The 15,739-nt window shown below is 33.5% G+C and overlaps 1 protein-coding gene across 9 annotated transcripts in view; it reads right to left on the bottom strand.

Moving 5' to 3' along the window:
* Window positions 1-15,739, bottom strand: part of PCLO (piccolo presynaptic cytomatrix protein) — a 383,872-nt gene that overhangs the window by 130,205 nt on the left and 237,928 nt on the right. For all 9 annotated transcript variants that reach the window (XR_012001830.1, XM_072759800.1, XM_072759802.1 and 6 more), the window contains exons 8-9: window positions 14,136-14,272; window positions 7,240-7,330 (exon numbers count right to left, since the gene is read on the bottom strand). Coding sequence is in view for 8 of the 9 variants with exons in the window: in XM_072759800.1 (XP_072615901.1) it covers window positions 7,240-7,330; window positions 14,136-14,272 (228 nt within the window). In the remaining variant the exon portion in view is untranslated. The remainder of the gene's footprint in view (window positions 1-7,239; window positions 7,331-14,135; window positions 14,273-15,739) is intronic.

Raw genomic sequence — 15,739 nt, 5'->3', positions numbered from 1 at the left:
ATCTAACATGAATAGATAAATAAATAAATCTTTAAAAAAAGATTATAAGCTAAAAGATCGATGTATAAAAATCAATTGTATTTCTATAAAATTGCAATGAATAGTCCAAACTGAAACTAGGAAAACAACTCCATTTATAATGGCAACAAAAAAGAATAAAATAATTTGGGAGATACTTAACAAAATAAATGCTAGTCATATACACTGAAAACCATAAAACTTTACTGTAAAATATTAGAGAAGATCTAAGTAAATGAAGAAATATGACATGTTCATGGATGGGATGGTTCAGTATTGTTAAAACAGCAATTCCCTCCAAATTGCTCTATAATTTCAGTGCAACTTCTGTCATAATCCCAGCAGACTGATACTAAAACATGGAAATTAAAAGGATCCACAATAGCTGAAATGATTTTCAAAAGGAAGACTTACACTACCAGATTCCAGAATTTAATATAAATTAACTGTAAACAAGACAGTGTAGTATTGGTGAAATAATAGGCACATACTCAAAGAGAACAAAACTGAAAATCCAGAAATAAATCCTCACATTAATGACAGATTGGTTTCTGACAATGTGCCACAGCAATTCAACGGGGGATTATTTTTAAGGTGTTTGCATAAATTGATATCCATTTGTGCTTAAAAAAATGACCATGGACCTCTGCTTTACAATATATATAAAACCCAAGACAAAATAGGTCATAAACCTACATATATAATGCTTCTGGTATAAAAAAATAAGAGAAAATCTTTGTGACCTTGGGACAGTTCTTAATATCTATCAAGAGCAGCCTGCTTCATAAAGAAAACAATGTTGATAAATTGAATTCCATTAAAATGTAAAACTTTTCCTTTAAAATAAATTAAGAAAAATACAAGACATAGACTAGAAGAAAATATATTCAGGTCATATACCTTTAAAGGAATTTTAAAAAAAGAAATTTTTTATTTATTTGAGAGAGAGAGTGATAGGGGTGGGGGAAAAGGAGAAGCAGGCTCCCTGCTGAGCTCCATGTGGCGCTCAGTCCCAGGACCTGAGCCACCCAGGCACCCACCACCGACACTCCTTACTAAGGACTTATATCCAAAACATTTAAAAATTCTTACAACTCAGTAAGAAGACAAACAACCCAAATAAATAAATAGTAAAGTATTTGAACAGACATTTCACCCAAGACATGTAATGTTTATAGCCACCTGAAAATATGCTCATTACCATGTTATTAGGAAAATCCAAGTTAAAACGAGTTCATCCACCCCCAAAGGTAGACATTAGCAAGTTTTGGCAATAACATGGAGAAAGTGGAGCCATCAGACATTGCTGGCAAGAATGTAATACAGTATACTCATTTTGGAAAACTATTTCTAAGTTTATTAAGTAGCTAAAAAGAAACTTACCATTGAACCCAACAATTCCACTTCTAGGAAACCATTAAAAATATCATATATCTAAACTCAAACTTATATGCAAATATTTTAAAACTGGGAAAAATCCAATATAAAAAAATGTAGAATATCCAAATAATGGACTACTACTTAACAATAAAAATCACAGCAGTCTACTGATACATGTGACAAAATATACTTCAAAAATATTGGTAAGTGAAGGCATTGGACACCAAAACTGTACACTGAATGTTTCAATTTATATGAAATGCCCAGTAAAAGCAAACTTAGAGGCAGGAAGTAAATCTCTCACCTGTGGCTGGGAGAGCAGTATGGAAAGTCGACATTGCCAGCAGGCTCAAAGGGAACTTTTTGTAATGGCCTAAATGCTCTAAAACATCTCTGTGTTGATGTGGTGACAGTCACACAACTCCATACATTTACTAAAAGTAACTGATTTGTACACTTACAATGCGTACTTTTATGATATGTGAATTATACGTTATTAAAGCAGTTTAAATAATAATAAAAAAAAAGAGCTACCCATATTTGATATTGCAACCACCTCAGAGCCAATGAGATTGGTTACATTTGTCTTCTATTTCTAAAAGCTCATAAAGATGGTAGTCTAATGAAGAATAGAAAATGAGCCACTATTTCCATGGAAGACACTGCTGTTTTTTGAACCTAAACATATTTAATGTTCTTCCCTATTACACTTGCTAATTAGTCTTTCTAGTCTTGCAGATGTAGCCAGTCCATTATGGAAATATACATAAGCAAGTATCTTTTTTGAAATCAGAAGAATTTCTTTGGCTTGTTTGAAACAGCTGTGTTTCTGGAGCCATAAGATGGTTTTAAATAAAAAAGAAACAGACTCATTTCTTGAACATTACATTTTATCCTCTTTTTTTTCTGATAATTTCTCCCTAAGAGAAGAGGAAATAACATTTGTTGAGTGTAGAGTAAGCACAGGATTTTGTGCTAGGCTCATTTGCAATTATGCGAGATACATAGAGCTGGTCTTATTTTACAGATAAGCAAATTTATTCTAAAAATTTAAATGAGCAATAGAGTTGAAGTCCAACTCAGGTCTTTCTGCTAAAATTCACTACCGATTCTCTCAACTTTGTTGCCTTCTATTTGGTTGAATAAATACTTTCAAGATCATTGTACAGTTGTTGATGAGCACCTATAGCTCTATCTTTGAAGTCTGCAGTTAATAGTCAAAGGATCTATTTTCTAAAAATTACGAACTGCTTAAAAGATTATATCATGTATTTCTCTTTGTGAACATCACAAAAATAATAATGGTGTATAAGTATACGTGTGTACACACTTGTGCATACACATGTAAAGGTATGAACATTGATGTTTTATAAATTCCTTACTTTATCTCAGTTGTTCCTAAAATTCTATTGTAATAATTACTTACATTTCAGATTTTACTATCAAAATTATGCGTAAATTGTAGATAAGGGTACGTGTTGTGTTCATTCTATTATCCTAACAATCAACACAATGTAAATCACCAAGGGTGTTCAGTAGATAAATATTAAGAAATAAACAATTAAAAATTCATCCAGCGATGCCCGGGTGGCTCAGTGGTTGAGCATCTGCCTTTGGCTCAGGGCGTGGTCCCGGGGTCCCGGGATTGAGTCCCACACTGGGCTCCCAGTGAGGAGCCTCCTTCTCCCTCTGCCTATGTCTCTGTCTCTCTCTCTGTGCCTCTAATGAATAAATAAATAAAATCTTTAATAAAATTCATCCAATATGAGTTATAAAAGGAGTTCCAAAATACATTTTATATTGTATAAGTTTTTTATAGGAAGAAAAATCTTATTTATAATTTTTTAACATTCTTTATGAACATCCTTAGAGTAATGGTTCTCAAACATTTTGGTTTTAATGAGTCATTTTTACTTTTTAATATTACTAAGGATTTCAAAGAGGTTTTGTTCATATGGATTATAGGTCTGTAGATTTTCTGTATTACAAATTAAAGAATTTAAAATATTTATTAATGAATTGAAAATAAATTCATTCCATGTTAAAATAATTATATTTTAAATAAAAAATGACTATTTTAAAAACAAAACACTTATCAGATGGGTAGTATTGTTTTACATTATTGCAAATCCACTTAATATTGAGCTAAATGGAGTACACAGCTAAATTCCCTTATCTGCTCTGTATACGACCTGTTGTGATGTTACACATCATGCATCCTGAAAAATTCTACTGCATATTTACCAGAAAATGAGGACGGCAAAGGCAAATGCTATCTTACCATTTTCTATGAAAATTGTTTTGTCTTTGCATCCCTGGAAGGATTCTGGAAACCATGAGGGTCTCCTGCTTGAACTTTGGGGAACACACAGGACAAACAATTAACAAACACACACGCACACATGCAGTTTCTTTTCCTGTGTTCTATTTTGAAGTTATTTTTGATTCCAAAATATAAAAATATTTTTCTTTTTTTGTGAGGTATACTTGTTTCATATAAATCTTTTTTTAAAAAAGATTATTTATTTATTTATTTATTTATTTATTTATTTATTTATGAGAGAGAGAGAGAGAGAAAGTGAGAGAGAGAGGCAGAGACACAGGAGGAAGGAGAAGCAGGCTCCATGCCAGGAGCCCGACGCGGGACTCGATCCCAGGACTCCAGGATTGCACCCTGGGCCAAAGGCAGGTGCCAAACCGCTGAGCCACCCAGGGATCCCTAAATCTTATATATTTTAATAGTACATCCTGTGAGGGTGGTTTATCTTTTTATTTTTTAAAAAAAGACTATATGTATTTGAGAGCGAGAGAGAGAAGGCACGAGTGGGGGTAAGGGCAGAGAGGGTGAAGCAGGCTCCCTGCTGAGGACCATGGGATCATGGAAGGCAGTGGAAGGTAGACACTTAAACTGAGCCACCAAGGCACCCCTAGAATGGTTTATGAAGCTATCATAAAAGTTACACAGTATTTCTACTTGCAGTGGGTACCAAAATGAAAAAGACCATTTGGACCTTCTCTTTGGGAAGGCAGATATACTACATTTTATTCTTCACTCCTTCCTTGTTTACATCCTCATCTTGATTACAAAGGTATTTTAAATTTCTGGTTAGATAGCTTTTTCACTAACGATGAAGCTACTGGCCACTGCTCATTTTCTCTAAATATGAACAACAAACAGGAACTTAAACTTTTTATTATGGAAAATGTCATACATATAAAAAAGTAATACAACTCTATAATAAAACCCAGTGTGGTCAACCTTCCAGTTCCAATCATTATCAAGTCAAGGTCAATTTTTTCCATCTATTCCTTAGCCGTTCTCCACACAACTAATTTTGAAAGAGAGCCCAGACAAGACATTATTTCATCTGTAAATATTTTAGTATTTATCTCTAAAAGAACCTACCCTTAATTTTTATTAAAAACATTAACATCAAAATGGTAATCCTAACCAAAAAACAACAGTTAAATTCTTAATATCACCAAATGTTCAGTCAAGCAAAAAAGGCTTCTGGTTGAGTGACAAACACTGAGATATCAGCCAGGAGCACAAATGTTCTGTGCCAGGGTTTGCCTACCACTAGCTTAAAGCTAGACATTGTTTGCCAAAGAAGTAATTTGTGGCTCTAGCCTTGCATATACATGTATTTAAATCCCTTTGGGGTAATAAACACTTATCTGAAAACAACATGAATTGTTTCAAAACATTTAATTTACGATGAGATCACGCTGATCATGCTGATCATGATGAGATCACAGAAGAATGCATGGAAAATATATTCAGTAGTAATCCATGCAGGTAAATACAACGAGGAAAATATTTTTATATTTTTATATTAGGTAAATATCAAAAGAAAAGGGGCATGCAGAGAGATAATATAGTACACTACTAGTAAACATATTGTTCAAAACAATGACTCTTGTTTTTCATTTCCTAAAATCTATAGACAGAGGAAATTAAACTTAGTTTTCAGGGTAGAATACTTGTAACAAGATATGGATAGCTCTTATTTCTGCCCTTTTTATATTTTAAACCTTTTCTTCCCTAATTCTGAACAAAAGAAAAATTAAAATAATGAGTTACAAAAGACAAGAAGGCTGAGGGGATGATTAACACAGTATAAAAGTAATAACAGAAGACAGATATATTGATAGAAAGTTCTGATGATTTAGTAAGGTTTTTGTTGTTTGCACTGAAAAAGGATTTGGGCATTGCTAGAAAGTACTATGCTGTTTTGCTTTACGAGCTGGAGAGAACTGAACTAGTTTGTAGAAGTAATTATTCCATAGAGTTATTCCATAGTAATTATTCCAATCCATAATTTTAAGATTCACCCCTGGAATTACCATCAGTGCTTAAAATACAGTGTGCATGCAATAAAACTATGAAAGTTTAAATTATTAGTCTCTGGTAGGACAAAAATTATCCAATCTTAAAAGGAAAACAACATTAGACTCCTAATTGATTCATTCTCTATGAAAATAAAGTTAGGAGAGTAGTTCAAAGCAAAACCTGTTGCACATCTATATACTCCATGGTCTAAAATATGCAAGGAACAGTAAAAAGTATACTGAAAAATACCTATTTTTGTCCTTTGTTAATATCAGTCCTTAAACGAAAAAAAAAAAAAAAAACCTTCCAGAACAAATACCATGTTAAATAAAACATATATATTTATGAATATTTTCTGTTGATGTACAGTGTCTATAAACATAAGAATATACTTGAGTATATACAGGTAATATATAGGTAATATTCATATTTCAAAAAGTCATTAATTTTGACAGAATTTATATTTTGTCTCAAAGATCTAAACAGAAAATTTAAATTTATAATATAAAATTCCATTATCTTTCAAAAGCATCAAGGTCACGAAACACAAAGATTGCAAAACTATCAGATTGGAGATGAAGAAGGGATGACAACTGAACACAATATGATCTAGATTGGATCTTGGACCAGGAAAAAAAAAAAGAGAGAATTTAGTGGGTAAGTGGGAAAACTCAAAATCTAGATAAGGCTTGTATACTGTATGTTTTAAAGATTTAATTTTTAAGAAATCTCTACACCCAATGTGGGGCTCGAACTGACCACCCCAAGATCAAGAGTTGCATGCTCTACTGTCTGAGTCAGTAAGGCACCCCAAGGCTTGTTGATGTTTTAATAGTACCATAGTAATTAATGTTAACTTCCTGGTTTTGATCATCTTATTGTTATTAGATTAGATGTTAACATAGGGAAACTAAGTAAAAGATGGGCAGAGGAACAGACCGTACTGTTTTCTGGGAGCCAAGAATTTTCCAGGAATCTAAAATTATTTCAAAATCACAAGTTTTAGGAATTTGTCATAAGCTTTGGTTCACATAAGAACACAAACAAGTAAACAAACAAAAACTCAGCATAGCTGATAATGTTCAAATTGACAAGGTAGAGAGGGATTTATTCCTTAGAAGAACCAGAGATCTCTATTTCCTGTGTAAGACTGTTTTATAGTTCTAAAACCAGTGACCAAATTGCTTAGTAGAGCAATAATTATGGAATATTAAAATGCCATGTATGTTTTTAACATGCAATTAAGGAAAAAATGATCTAAATGTATACCACTTAGTAATTTGTCATGTTAGTGACCATGCTCTTATAATCTTTGATGTTCAAATGTATAGCCTGCTTATTTTTTGAAATTCTCCAAAAATGTATAGCTTGCTTATTTTTTGAAATTCTCCAGAACAATTTTGACATAAATAGTATTTTTAAAAATTTGATAAGTCATCTAAACTGATTACAAATACATATCCCAATTTGACATTAAAATAAAAAGTAGATTATTTGATTTCCTTTACCTGAAACTGTGTGATCCTTAGAGTCTCTTGTCATTTTTATCCTTGCATGAGGAAAGATGTAGTGCATAGTCTTCCCGTTCATCTGTATAATCTAAGATATACATGTGATAACGTGAACAATCAGAGTGCAATATACAGAATTAGACATGTTTTTTAAATACATTGATTCAATCAATAAATAATATTACCAGATTCTCAAATGATCATAATTTAAGTTTTTTTTGGTACAATTTAAGTGCCTAATGCTATATAATATTATTGATTTCTTAGTTCATGAACTTCAAATATATAAGCAATTTTCTTGCAAACTGAATTTCTGTGTTTGGGAAATCGATAAGCACACTCAACAGGTTCTAAAGGAAGTGCATTCCTATAGTAATACAGAGATGACGTGGGTAGACAATGTATGTGAAAATGTGCGAGTTTCTGATTTTGCTCTGGATAGCCTAGATGTGGAAAGGTATTTTTAATTTTCTGCAATGAAGTGGTGCTAGAGAAGAAAAGACAGAAAAAAATCCTCATACTACACATCTTTATCACTTTAATAGAAATGCTTTATTTTTGTGTTGCTTTCATTTTACTGTGGAGTTCTGCTTCTGCTGTGCATATCTACTAGAAGTTTCCATGTACACTGGAGGCTAGTTCTACATATATAAAGCCTTTGCTCATTCTAATTCTATCTGAGGCCCTCCTTTTATTCAAAGATGTGTTACTGATGGAGTTATTTCTCATTTACTGTTGATATTCCTTCGGGTAGAATCATCAACCCTCAAAGCTATTGTTGCAAGCCTGTGATTCCAATTCTCATTATTGAGACTTGAATATGAGAATACTATAGATTCCATTGTCTCGGTTTCCCCTGGATTTCTGAAACAAAAGAAATTCAATATATTTGTGTTTTGTATTTTATAGAATTTTGCTTTTAATTTTTTAAAAAGATTTTATTTATTCATGAGAGACAGAAACAGAGACAGAGAGAGAGAGAGAGGCAGAGACACAGGCAGAGGGAGAAGCAGGCTCCATGCAGGGAGCCCGACATGGGACTTGATCCCAGATCTCCAGGATCACACCCCGGGCTGAAGGCAGCACTAAACTGCTGAGCCACCTGGGCTACCCTAGAATTTTGCTTTCAAAAGAGATTTGTGAAGTAATAGAAAATAAAAATAGTGAAATATTTTGTATCCATATTAAGAGGATTTTATTAGTATGATATAGTCTATCATCTTAAAAAATTTGGCTGAAATTACAACCAAAATAAAGCTTAGTAAAGAGACATGCAAAACTACCTATTTCAAAATATGTTTAAGAAGCATATGAGAATACTAAGCCAAAATATTAAATAGAAGTTAGAATCCAAGAAATGTTGATTTTTATGAAGAAAGATTCCTTGAGTACTCACATGGTTTTAATGTGTAAATCCACCTATAAAACTCTTAGAATTCTACATATTGAAAGCAAAATGTGAATTAAAACTGCAAGCTTAAATTATAGCTCATAGCTTTTCTTCTCTTCAGGAAAGAATAAGCTTATTCAGAAAACACTCTCCCAAAGAACAGCAGCAGAATCCTGTTGAGTCCAGATATATTATCTGAATTCTTCAAAGTAAAAATAAACTGCTGTTTGCAAGATTATGAATAAATTATGGTCAGTACAATCAGTTCATCCAGATCATTTGTACCACTATGACTCTGTGCGCCACTGAAAATCTTTCTTATTTATATTCATGGCAAGGAGACTATACCCATTTTCCCTTTATTTTCCCTGTCTTGTTTCCTCCATCTGCAGGTCTCTCTACCTCTGTCTCCTTTCTTCTTCCCTCTGAATTTCTCTTTTCTGCCTTTCTTACTTTCTCTCCCTTCATATTTTCTCCTTCTATTTTCCTTCTTCCACTTTTAATACTCCTCTCCTAATCTCCTTTTCAAGATTTTAAATTTTTTACTGAAAATTAAACCACATGTATTTGAAAATACTACAACTCTTAGACATAACTAAACTTTGCTTTGGTACTGTAGAAAACTAATTAAAATTGGTATTATTTCATTTTATTTTAAATATCTTTAATTTCATGTTTTATTTGATAACAATCTTAAAAAGTCACTTTTTTCCACTTGGTCAGCAATAGAGTAAGAAAATACATTTTCACCTAACAGTAGTCTTTCCAATTTGATGTAAACTCAAGTGCATTTGTTGCACAGTTCAGGAAGGTTGTAAGATTTCCCCAATTTTTTCATCAGAGTTTTATCAGCTAGTGATTATCACTTTCTAATTTGCATCTATGATGATGTTAACAGAAAGGATGTTAGTATCTTCATTTCCATAAAATGTTGCTTTCAGAACATCTCATAGAATCTCCTGTAGCTTCATACTGTCTATAGCTAGCATCAAGAACTCACTTAATAAATCAAAAATATTAAACAGCCCTAATTATGATCAAAGTGACCAAAAATCTGTAGAAAGCACTGGTATCTTCTCTTCCATCTATGAACTAGTTGGATCTTAGCTTTTTCCTAAGCACTGCAGGTGAATGTTCAGAGTTCTCCAGCAGATGGGGTTTCAGCATAGGTGCTGCTTCTGAAATGAATAGGAACAAGGGCAGGACTGATGTCAAGCAGTGTCCACACCTTTCCCCCAGGGTCTGGTCTCTGATATCATTGTTTTTCTGTGATTCTGCACTGAAAGAACTATCAACTCTATGCCTCTCAGCAAAAGAATTCTTCTTCTCTACTTATAAATAGTTTCATGAATAATTGAGCCTTCATACTTATGAAACTGTAACATTTGTGTTACGATACCTTTTATTAATATGGACATTCATCCTCTTCCCTCTCCTAAACACCATGCATACCAGATGCAGGGGTGAGAGTATCCTTCTTGTGTTCCAAGTACTGTGCTAGGCACTGTATAGAAATGGGGTGGATGGAGCAGGGAGCCTCTGCTCTCTAGGAGCTAAAGCCTGTGACAATGCATGCAATACTATTGGAGCACAAAAGAAGAAAACTTGCCCCGATTTGTGGGGGGATGGTGGTGGTAGTGTGAGAGAAGACTTCTTGTAAGATGGTGTAGGTACACGGAGACCTAAGTGATGAACAGAGTTAGCCAAGATGAGAGGAGGAAGAGAGTTCAGGGAAAAGGAACAAGACAACCAAAGGTCCAGAATATATAGGAAGAGTGGCTTTCTCAGAGGAGCTTAATGTACCTCGATATTGCAGTTGCATGAAGATTGGAGAAGGCATGGGCATTAGCGCAGAACGTGGAGGCATTCGGTTCGAGTCAAGAAGTGTTGACCTTTATAATTACCCTTTCAGGGGTATTAGTCCTATTTATAGATGAAGTGAATAAGGCAAATCCATGTTTGTTTTCTTTCAAATATATATATATATTTCATAATATACATTCAAATGTATATATTCAAATAATAATATAATTTTGAGTCTAATAAAAATTCAGTAAATTTTTTGTTTCTCATGTATTTTTGCATAAGCTATTTTTAAAGCAGATAAATTCATGTTTGCATTAATCAATTTGTTTTTATTACTTTTGCCTCTGGGGCATTTTATTAGTATAAATTCTTGTTATGCATAAGTTTCCAAATAAAAGCATCTGGTTTATTAGTACCAAAAGCTCGATATTACCTTTTTATGATTAGAGATGAAACAAGTGAATAAAACGAGAATGCCATTTTGCTATTCTCTCTAGACCAAAATACAGTTATGATGAGTTAATGACAAAAACAGGATTTGAAGATAAATATTAATGCAAAAAAACATGAATTTTGAACTTTCTGTAATAAAATGTATGTCATCTTTCACATAGCTTGTTTAGAAAAAATTGTAAGGAAAATCAAAGACATTTTTGCTACAGAAGTTAGCATATTTGTTACTTTTTTGAAGCAGGTTGAGGATTACAATCTGGAAGGGGCACATAGTGGTGTCTGGGGAAGACAATGTGTTGGTTATATGGTTGTTCACTTTATAACTAGTTTTGGTAACTGCATGTGTAGTTTTTTGTTAGTATGTTAAATGTCAAAGTAAAAAATTTTAAAAGCCTTATAAATGGAAGAAATAACTTTTAACAAGAAATTACTTTATAATGTTTACCTATAAATAATTCTAACAAGGACTGTTACATTTTCTTCTTTATAAAAACTAGCATGAAATTCATGAAATAATTCTTAAATATATTCTGCTTAATTTTGGCATTATATTGGTTTATAAATATATTTTGTTTAAATATGATGTATTATATCCTCATTGGATCAAAATCATAAATCTGGAGATGCTAGTAACAGAAAATTAGAACCAAAAAGTACCAGAAGGTTATCTTTTTTTAAACACTTTATGTATTTGAGAGAGAGAGAGTGAGCATGAGCAGGGGCAGGACGGGGCAGAGGGAGAAGGAGAAGCAGACTTCCTACTGAGCAGGGAGCACAATGTGGGGCTCGATTCTAGGACCCTGAGATCATGACCTGAGCCGAATGCAGACACTTAACCTACTGAGCCACCCAGGCACCCTGACCATTAACGTTATTAATGTTTCCTCTACATACAAGAGAATTTTAGAAAATATATTCTGAGGTTGACAGAGATTATGTTAAAACGTATCCTTCAAGAATACTGGTTGAATAAATTAGTTGGACAAGGCTATTCTAAGTATCCATGGAAATAGTGATGTCAGGTAATAATTGAACAGAAGTGATTTTCTAGCTTCAGTTTATATATTTCATCTTATTAAGATTTTTTAAAAGGATTTGTGCTTTTGTTGACTTAATGTAGGTCTGTGGGAAATAAAAAAACTTCAAACAAAAACTGAGACCGGTAAGATATAAATAGTAAGTCAATACACAGAGATTCTTACAGTAAAATATACTCAAGGAAGCTATCTTCAGCTGACAGATTTATTATTTTAGTAATTGTAGATAAAAGAGGTAAATTGACATTTTACAAACATGTTCAGAATGATTTTGTTTATTTTTCTTGCTCACCAGGTTGATCTATTTGATGAGATTGAACTACAGCTATAAATAGAATTTTAGTAAGATAATCTAAGAAAAGTCTAATTCGATTGTCTGATACATTTAAATGAAGTAGAAAGTATATGGGTATTTATATAAACACACCCCTAAACCAAAATCTTTTCAAAAAATACTCCATTATTTTCATCATAAGTGTATTCTTTAATCTCCATCACCTTTTTGACCCCCTCCCCCATGTTTCCCAGAGAGGAGATGGGGCTAAACTACATTCATTAAAGATATCAAAAACTAAAGAGAATACTTATATAGAGAATAATTCCAAGATTTCTAGAAAATATGATAGCATATATAAAACAAAACAGAACAAAATTTTGAGATAATTTTATTTTAAGATTTATTTATCTATTTCATTGAGAGAGAGGACAGGGAGGAGGGGAAGGGACAGAGGGAGAGGGAGAATAGTGAAAGAGACTCCTCGCCAAGCATGGATTCTAGTGTGGAACTCCATCCCAGGACACTGGGATCATGACCTGAGCCAAAATCAAGAGTATGCCCCTTAATTGACTGAGACACTCAGGTGCTCCTAAGAAAGAAATTCTACTTAACAGCTAGGAATTTGTCCATGAAAACTGAAATTTCTTTGGAAGAAATCAAATTTGAGTATAGATTCTATTTTTCAATGATGTTTATATGTGCAAAAGTCATCTCTTTTATAGTTTGATGTGACAAACATTGAAGTACAGTAAGTTCATATAGTCTAAAACACACTTCTTCAAAACACATTTGTCTTCTCTATTAGAGAATCCCTAATCAGACAGGATGATCTAGGAATTAATGTATAAGAAATAAGTCAACTCTCTCTTCTGTGGGTATTTTAATGATTATGGGTACATAGCCTGCAAATACCTGATCTTTTAAGGCAACTGATTTAGGCCATTGGGGTTACCAGACTAATCACCCTCAATTTATCCAACTCTTGATTTCCTATGTGTCTTTCAAAATTCACTCAAACATCACCTCATTTCTTCTAAAGTAAATATGACAATGAATTTTGATATCAGATTTACCTAACTGTGAAATTTATCTCTAAATTTATTTACATCTGTAAATAGATATTGATTGGAGAGCAGAGGTGTATCAGTTGGTTGAGCATCTGACTCTTGATTTCAGCTCAGGTTGTGATCTCAGGGTTGTGAGATCAGCATCAGGCTCCCTGATCAGCTGGGAGACTACTTGGGATTCTCCATCTCCCTCTGCCCCTCCTCTAGCAACCCTCCCACCAAGTGCTCATGCATTCTCTAAAATAAATATTAAATATTAAAAAAACACAAAATAAATAGATATTAAATAATAGTATCTAGTTTGAGTTTTTGATGATAAAATCCAAAAATAAATATAAAACAAACATGTCCATATAAATAGAATCTAAAATCTAAGTTCCCCTCTTTCCCAAACTGAAGCCTTCCCTGTCCCAAGCTGACGTGGTTTGGTCACCCTCTTATTTGCTATATCTTAACATCTGAACACACTGTTATTGGAAAGCACTGAAATCACCCAAGTCTATTCCACCCAACATTCTGTAAGGTCTTTAGGAGCTACATGTATTGCACTTATACGTGTTGGGTATGTTGTACAAAGTTAACTACCTTCCAGAGGAATGAATCCCTTACATTGGCCAGTAGAAGCAACACAGTTATGTTACAATGTTGGTAGAGCCAGGGATGATTAAGTAAGGTATTTAGTACTTAAAATTACTTTTAAAAAAAAAGGTTTTTTTAGTGAACTTGATTGACAAAGTCCCATATATTTTAGGATAACTGAGAACATTCTAGGCTGGCTGGCTGACTGATAGATGGATTGATTGTGAGTTTTTTTGTGGCAGTGGGGGGATAGATCTAAACAGACTGCTCAATATAGCACTTACTTGCTCTTGATGTTGACTAACTGGTCTAGAGTGGACCAATCTTTCTGGCAGTTTGCGATCCGGACCGTGTCCATTTTCCAAACGAGACTCCCTGGGTTTGTCAAACCAATCTGTTTCTTCACGACGTAGGTGATAGGCTTTGGAGACCAAGGAGATATCAAACATTGCAACCACAACTAATACAGATGACAGAGGACAGCAGATGTTCTGAAGTACCAACATGCTCCAGGCTGGTTAACCATTCATGCATTTCAAATACAACTCCCAAGAAGATGAAGAAGATCATTTCCAACACTATGATAAAATTTTGTGCCATGGGATAACTTAGAAAAAACAATGTACACACCTGTTGAACCTCTCAGAGCAAAACAAAACAAAATTAAATGTTAAATGAGAAGAAATTTAGACAGTGACTGGATAAGCAAACAAGTGAATATCCCTCAGAAGTCATTCTATTCAAACTCAACCCTTTAGTTCCTATCTCCTCATCTCCCCCACAACCTACCTCCCACCACTAAAATCTAAGGATAACACCTCCCTCAGTACAGAAGAGGCTGTCACTTTCCCACAGTCATATCAATCACTACTAATATGTGGCTGCTGGCTTTGAACATCAAATGTGTATTTCTGAAAACATGCCATTTCTATGACCCTCAATATGTAAATGAAAATATTTTTTCTAAGGGGATCCCAAGTATTACTGCAAGGAATGTGTGTGCCATACTCACCTGGCAGCCCTACTATTAAAAATATTTTACAAAATTTTATTAAAAATTAAACAATTATTTCCATGCGGCCACAGATTTAGGAACTAGATTGAAGAGTTGACCAGCTGCTTTTTTGTTTCTAATGTGACAAAACTTGACATCTCAAAATACTTTTGTGAAAATGCAACCATATTTAAGTATATAATTATTTAAAATTATTCATCCCATTCAGTTCTTAGTGCCTCCAAAGTCTTTTGAAGCTGTTATTTAGGGACCAAAAATCCCATTTTACCTAATATATAGAATTTGAATTCATATAAAGCTTTATTCTTTGCAAAAGGATCACTAATTAGTAAAAAGGATCTCTGGAAATACACTGTTGCTTTCTAAATGGCAGATTTAGCAGCACTTCTCAAGTTCTGTGCTGAAAGGTTTGTTGACGGTGCTATCAACTTAGGCTTTCTTGAAATGCTAGCATCTACAATGTCATACTTTTGAGTTCTTCTAACTCATCATAGTTTTCTTTTTCTGTCTACATCCTAGATTGTCTTCTCTTTCAAAACTTCCCAACACTTTTTTTTCCCCAAGCAATTTCCATTTTATCCTCGCTGATAGGACTGGCAAACCCACAGCATATATGCCACTACTCACCTCCATGAGTCTTGGGATCTTGGTCCTGTGGTCACCTCCTGTGATTAACCACAGCATTTCCCCCCAGTAAATATGACTGATGATGTGTCATAATTTAGTCATTCTTCAGTTTGAGGAAATGCAATGTTACATACCTGGTTTGTGGTTGTATGTGCACTTATCTGATCTCTAACAGAAGATTCTAAGCTGTTTGAGGATAAGGCTCAGATCTTCCTTATTTCCCCTCCCTCAACACTAAAAACAATG

Source organism: Vulpes vulpes, chromosome 5 (genome assembly GCF_048418805.1).
Source record: "Vulpes vulpes isolate BD-2025 chromosome 5, VulVul3, whole genome shotgun sequence".
NCBI lineage: Eukaryota > Metazoa > Chordata > Mammalia > Carnivora > Canidae > Vulpes > Vulpes vulpes.
This window is presented reverse-complemented; position numbering and strand designations above follow the sequence as displayed.